At 38.7% G+C, this 7,122-nt stretch overlaps 1 protein-coding gene across 3 annotated transcripts in view; it reads left to right on the forward strand.

Annotated features, from left to right (window-relative positions):
• ATXN10 (ataxin 10) overlaps window positions 1–6,657 on the forward strand; it is a 103,820-nt gene extending 97,163 nt beyond the window's left edge. For all 3 annotated transcript variants that reach the window (XM_074825626.1, XM_074825627.1, XM_074825629.1), the window contains one exon: window positions 5,843–6,657. In XM_074825626.1, the coding sequence (XP_074681727.1) occupies window positions 5,843–6,030 (188 nt within the window). In that variant the 3' untranslated portion in view covers window positions 6,031–6,657. The remainder of the gene's footprint in view (window positions 1–5,842) is intronic.
• The last annotated feature ends 465 nt before the right edge of the window (window positions 6,658–7,122 follow it).

Here is a 7,122-nt window from a genome sequence, read left to right on the forward strand (position 1 = left end):
CAGTTGCAGTAAGCATCAGCAGCCCACCCTAGTCTTTCTGTCCCAGGAAGGTGTAGGAAAGGGCTGGTTGCAGGCATCTTATTCCATGCGTTTCCAGTGAAGCTTTGCTGCCACGCAGTGGTGGAGATTGAAGCTTGTTTGGCAATGGTTGGTCCAACCCTCCTACTGATCTCTTGGACCAGGTGAGAGTTACCTGTAGCAGAAATGAACCTCTGCTTTAGGTTCCCTAGGGTTAGAAATCTGACCCCTAAAAAGACTGATCCGGAATAAATGCCTCTTCCAGCATCCAATGGTGCCTCTTCACCTCAGAGGCTTCTAGGTTAGATGAGTTGTGCTGTGTCTGCTCTGCAAGAGCCAGGTCAGACAGGGGAGGGAAGGAAGGATGGACATTCCCAGGTGATAGAGCACTGCCTGTTTCTAGCTTTTAAACCCAGAATGTGGTGACTGCAGTCATAGGTGATAATAACTGCTATGGAATAAATAAAAATACAGGCAACCGAAATATTTTAGACCTTTTTATTCGAACTTCTAGGCAGAATATTTTAAGTTTGTATAGGCTGAATTTCTGAAGTTTTCTGATGCTGATAATTTAATGTCAGGTATAAATAGAGTCCAAAGCATTAATTCTAAAAATATTAATTAGCTTCTTTAAAATAAGTAAATAAATTAAGATAAAACCTCTAGTTCTTCACATTTTCTGTGATTACTCTTTTGGTAATGTCTTAAGCACAAATAAAAGTTACATAAAAAAGGTAAAGGAGTTGCGAGGAATTGCTGTCATCTTATACAGCTTCTAGGACTTCATAAAACTACTAAAACCCCCAACAGGAAGAAACTCATGGAGCTTTGTAAGCACTTTGGCTGGCTGTGAGGGACCAAAATCCTGACTGTCTACTACGTGTGGTCAATCACAGCACGTTGATCCAAACTGTGATTAACGGTTGCAGTAGCTGTCTAGAGTCCTCTTTTAGTGGTGAGAAGAATTATCTTCAAGTCACTGTGAAACAAAAGTACTTAAAAGGACTGAAAGACTTGAGGGGGAAATGGTTTATGTCTTTTCAACGTGATCCAGTCAGGTCTGTAAGTGGAAGTAATTCTTCTAACGTGACACTTTAGTACTTCGTGCCTGTCTACAGAAGTTTTAGTGATAATTGGATTACTTGTTGAAGACCAGAAAGAAACATAATTAACAAGAATTGTATTTTCATTATCTCTGGTTTCTAGCCCGGGAGCCCTGTTTCAGAAAAGCTCTTAGAGAAGTTGGGTGGCTTTAGCTGTTGCATAAACAGCCCATTTGACTAGGGTTCCAACCCATGTGGGTTGTCTTTCTTGCTAAGGTTTTGTATCTCTTCCTATATTTGATTAAAATGTAGTTAATATTTAAATAGTCAAAAATCTGGTTTAAACGAGGTAATGGAATTGGGCAAAGAATATCCTTTTTCTCTCATTAGGCCAAATGACTCTTAAGGAAGAAAGTTCCCTCAGTAATCATTTGATTATTGACAATCAATTGTAGTGCGGGGAACTGAAATAAAAAAAAGTATCTACACTGTACAATAAATCAATCTCTCCACCAAGGATATTATATTTAGAAATTCCTCAGTATTGGTAACTATCAAAGGGACTTAAGAAAACAGATGTACGTATTTCATTTTTTTGTCACCACTTTTCAGCATCCTGTATTGGTTAATGATAATACTTAACTTTTAAAACTTACTACTTGCCTTTTTCAAGCAACATACTTTCAAGATTACTTATGCATTGCAGTATAGCTACCTCATCAGACTGAAGCCTCATTAAAAATTATGTCTACTATCCTTCATCCATAGAATCCAAATTGTTTTATAGAACAATTCATAGGGCTTCCGATGGCTGCAATAGACTTGCCAATAACTTTTAGTCCAAATTGGACCTCCTAATATGAGAATGTAAATCTGGAATAGTCTCTTAGGGAAATGGTTTGTAAGTCGTCCTCTCCAGTAATGCATCACAATGGGATATTGGTTAGCAACTCCTGACAGTATGTGGTTGTATTTTCACACACCATTAAACTTATAAAACAGTCACTGTACTATTGCTAGCATTGACTCTAGCAACCCCCTGTAGTAGAATCCATATGAAAAAGAATTGTGAAAAGTTCCCTTTGCAGTCAGTGGCAAAACTTCCACAGGATTTAGTGGCATAGATTTTTGTGGTTTATTCCAGATAGTAAAATTTTTCATCCTCCAGGGCAGATTTCCAGCACATTTTCTCCACCTCTCTTCCTTTCTTCCTGTATGCCCCGCTCCCTGACAAATGAAGTTATGGCCCAGAGGAGTTTAGATGATAAATTTTAAATTGCTGTATGAAGATGTTACACAAGTATGGAACAGAGAGCAAGTCGATTCAGTTTTGTTATTGTTGGTATAAGTCAAAATAACATAGGAATCCCATAGCATACAGTACTGATGATTTTTGAAAGAGAGGCGCTATAAATGCGTACGAATGTTTGCTTTCATTTCCTACACACAGGTAGTCTAGTAATGAAGCTCCTGCAAAATGAAATGAAAATTTTTATTTCTTTTGCATGCCTTCTACACTGTGACAGAGATATTCTGATCTTCACTTCCTTGTCTATAATGTTAATTCATTTGAGAGTGCAGTAGGTCCTCTTGGAAAAATCTAGACAAGTCTATGCAATCAGATCTACTGTGCTTGCTGCATTTCTTTTCTTTTATGCGGTTTCACAAGAAGCAGGCTCATGCTCTTATTTGTAGTAACTATGGAAACTTTAGAAGCTCTTTTTCTAAAGCTGAGCATACAATAAAGTGCTTAAAGTGTTGGTAAGGATTAGAGACTCTAGAATATGTTTAATTTTCTCTCTGTGTCTCTATCTTTGGAGAGGAGCAAGAGGGTAATGTGAATATTAGCTGGGGACTAGCTTTAATCTCTGCTGACACTTAAGTCTGTCTAGGTCTGCACACAGCCATCCAAAGGTCTTAGCCTCACACAGCATGCGAACAAGGGAAATCATGCATATTCATGACTGAATTTACAATGGAAAACCTACATGCAGAAAAGAGTTTTTGAGTGAGTGAAAACGTTATTGAAACCATTTTGCAGCTTCAGCTACAATAGTCAATAATGATAAATGCCATAATGATGGTAGAGTTCATAAGATAATGGGGATGTCTTAGATATTATGTAAGCATGAATGGATATGATAATAGGAAAACATTTGGTGTGGGGTTTAGCAGTGGTTTTGTGTTGAAGGACATAAAGATGATGGTAACAGGATTATTCCCAAGGCTAATACATTAAAAAATATTTTTGGGAGTACTTTTTCTCTGTGTGGCACTTGGCACGATTGAGGACTGTCACTCTTTGAAAATAACTTTTTTTTTAATTTTAGGAGGTATTCTTTTATGCAAGTGCTGTATTTTATGCAGAGTTTCATTTTGGGAACACAACACAAGAAGTCTGCTCCTCATCCCAGGAGCAGAGCCAGGGAGGATAGTAGCATGTTTCTCACAGGTCATTGGGAGATCTTCATATTAATTTTTGGCACTTGTGAAATGCCTTAAATCACACCTTGGAAAGACCTGCTAGGTATCAGCCTTTGTTCTTCTGTTTGTTCATGTGCATTCATCAGCTTGCGTACTTTACTATTCTGAAATTTATTTTCACCATTGGAGCTGATGAGTGAGATTCTGCTTATATATGATTTGATTTCTTTGGTATTTTATTGTTGGTTTATAGACTCAAGTGTAATCTTCAGTGGAAATACTCGGTTTATGTAACTTACATGTAGTTTGGCACTTGTCTTTTCACTTAACCATAGTAGTGATACACTGACAGAAGAGAATACATTGATATTTTCAGTTGTGTTCACCTATTAAGACTTTGATGTGATACATAATTATTTTTTTTCTTAATTTCTCTCCTCTGTCATTACCCCACCTGGATCCAGCCTTTTGCCAGAATATTTTAAACAAAGGAGTTATGCAGCATGGTTCCTGACAAAGTCTGAAGAACTCTGACAGAAAAAAGCCCTGTAGTTGTTACTGCTTTGCCATTTTTCAGTCCTGGGTTGCTTGAACATGAAAATAAATATGAACTGCTATTAAAAGGCAGGGGGCTGTTCCACTGGTGCGTGCCGGCACAGGATTGTTCCCTAGCACATAGGTTCCCGTGACACTTGTCCAAGCTACTCTTCATTTAAACCTTTCTCTGTCTGTTGATGATTCCTCATGTGCTTTTTATCTCAGTCCCTTCTCTAGTCTCTTTTGGCATCGAAGTAGAGCTGTGGTTAGGTATAGTCATAAACTTGTGTTTTAGTCTCCTCTATTCTCAGTTTATCACTTGCTCTCTCTTAAAATGTAATCTCATGAAGGCAGGACCGGGTCTTACATTAAGCAAGGTGTTCCTGCTACGTTCTGTTGTTTGTCCACATTGTCTGGTGCGTCCAACAACCCCGCAGGAGTGACTGTAAGATGCTGAAGGTGTAAGCAGAGGTGTAAGCCTGAGGACTAGCTGGAAGTGGCACAAGGTAGCCACAACAGCCAGTGCAAGGCACACAGAGAAAACGGCAACACTGCTACTGTGAGAATGTGCGTGCCGTGGTACTGGATTTTCCAAATGCTGTCATGATAGATTGTGTAAGAAAGTCCAGTTCCTGTATTTTATTGTTTTGGCTGAAGTTCCCATCTTCCACAACTGAGGAGTTTTCCCCTTCAGTCACCCCCTGGCAAATGCCCATAAGAATACTGTCTTATCTCTGTGCTTAGACACTGTCCAACCCAAAAGATGTCAAGGAGATGAGTAAATTATGCATATTCTTCTACTGGATGTGAAGCTACATGTAGTAAATAATTGGTGCCCTGCAGGCAAACCACTTTTGTGTGATTCAGAATGGCTTGCCTCCCGTATGGGTAACTTGGGAAAGATTATATCATAACATAGCTTTTCAGCTGCAGAATTGGGGCTAACATCTCTGACACATCATAAAATGAACACTGTAGTTCACTTGGAAGATGCCTGACTGATAATCCTGGGAATGTAAATCCTTTGTCTATGGCCCTGACATGTGCCTCAATCCTGGCCTCAAGGGACCACCTTAGAAGGTGAATGAGTTGCAGCTTGTGCCCATTTAAATGTGAGCAGGAGCTACCTGCTGGTGATCTTGGTGTCTGTTCTCTTGGCATGTTTGTGAAAGCACCCAGGCACAAACAACCAAGTTTAGATAACATTAGAAGTTAAATATTTTGAAGTGTCTCCCACATTATTTATGCTACTTTCAGTTGTTAACCTACGGAAGAGACGTTTCTCTTTTTCTACATTTCTTCAGCTTCTAGAGTGAAAATAATAGTTGTCTTCTTTCTTGTACCTGGTTTACAGCTCATTTAGTTTGCCAGTTCTTGGAAGTGCAGTGTCGGAAGTGTTCAGATCATAAACACAGTGACTGACTTTTTTTTTATTATTTTTTTTAATCTCACTAGGAAGATCATTGGAACATTTCAATTAACTGTAATTTTGGTTTAAACAATATGTCCTTTTAATTCCTGCAGTTCATTTCTGTTTTGGTTTGGTTGGGTTCTTTAATTCAAGATAAAACCTAATAAACTTGCCTGAAGTTAATGGACATACCTCATTTAAGCTTAAATTACCTCATATACAAGTATTTGCAGGTTCAGAGTCATTGCCTGTAAATGTCTTTTTCTAACCCTTGGTTTCTACTGTTTTTCTGGGTTTGAGGGATGGGGCCAGGGGGCTGTGCAGCAGGGGAAGGTGAATGCAGTAATAAATTAAGACAAGCATTGTTTCATCTTTAAATAAATAAATGATCCTTAACTTTGTCCAACAGTTGTGAACCAGTGGGCAGTATATGCTATCCGCAATCTCACTGAACAGAATGAGAGAAACCAAGACCTCATTGCACAGATGGAAGAGAAGGGGCTGGCAGACAATTCCACCCTTGAGAGTATGGGTTTAGAGACAGAGAAACGAGATGACAAGTTAATTCTGAGATCTGTCAAGAAAAAGCCCTCGTGAACAAAAAATTAAGAACAGTCAAATCATTAAAAAAGGATTTATCTTTTAAAAATATTTTTCCCTGTTCAGACAATCAAGATTTCTTCTGTTTTAGTTCCAGTCTGCTGGAAGTGTTACGTTCATTCTCAGAAAAACTGCCAAATGATACTTCTGCCTCGCTGTTGTAAACAAAAGGACACCTATACATTTTCTAAATACCTAGGTAACCTATGGAAAAAGATCCTTCTTCTCAAATAGTTAAAATTTCAGTGCTTGCTTGGTTTTTTCAGTAGAAAGATGTCATGCATGCAGTATTAAGTTGTTATAATTTCCATTGTTGAACCTGGAGATAACTATCATTAAAAACTCAGCAAAGAAATAACTGCTTTGCAGTCTGCCTTCTCCATTTAAACGATCTGTGCTGAGTCAGGGCTAAACAGTGAAAGTTACTCGTTTTCAATCATGGTGCTTAAATATCTCTCCTTATACAAGGGTCAGTGGAACACTGGATGTACATAAATATTTAGTGAATTAAACACAACATGCCTTCTGTATATTTGAGTTATTAGTAAATTGTTTCTTCTACCTTGTTACCTTTCAGTCTTCATGACAAGTATATTAAAAACAAAGCTGAAGCTGTTGTGGCAACAGATGCTACATTCCTTTGCACTGGGGCATGTCTCTGTTTTGGAGACTTGGGTGTTTGTTTGAATTTTATTTGTTCCTTTGGATGGTAAGTCAGCCCACTTTCCTTTTATTTTGCACTTCTCATGGGTTTTCTGAACTCTGGCAGACTGCTGAAGAGGTAGTTTCTCACTGTGATTAATTCTAGCAGTTTCTTTTCACCCCTCTGCCTTTCCAAAACATTGACAAAACTCATTTCCAGTTAATTAATTCAAGAGAGGCAGAAGAATGGAAGGCCCTGCCTCTTCATTTTGGGTACCCTCCTATATTGTTGTTGGACCCTGCCACTGTGGAATGTGGCATGAATGAGATGGGGGGAGAAGGGGGGGTGAAGAAAGGGTGAGGGGGGCACAGTTAACTCTGTGTGTGCCATAGCTTTGCCCTGGTAGCCAAGTGTAATCCTCCACGCATAAGCAAAACAAGAATTAC

Source organism: Strix aluco, chromosome 5 (genome assembly GCF_031877795.1).
Source record: "Strix aluco isolate bStrAlu1 chromosome 5, bStrAlu1.hap1, whole genome shotgun sequence".
In the NCBI taxonomy this organism is placed as follows: Eukaryota; Metazoa; Chordata; class Aves; order Strigiformes; family Strigidae; genus Strix; species Strix aluco.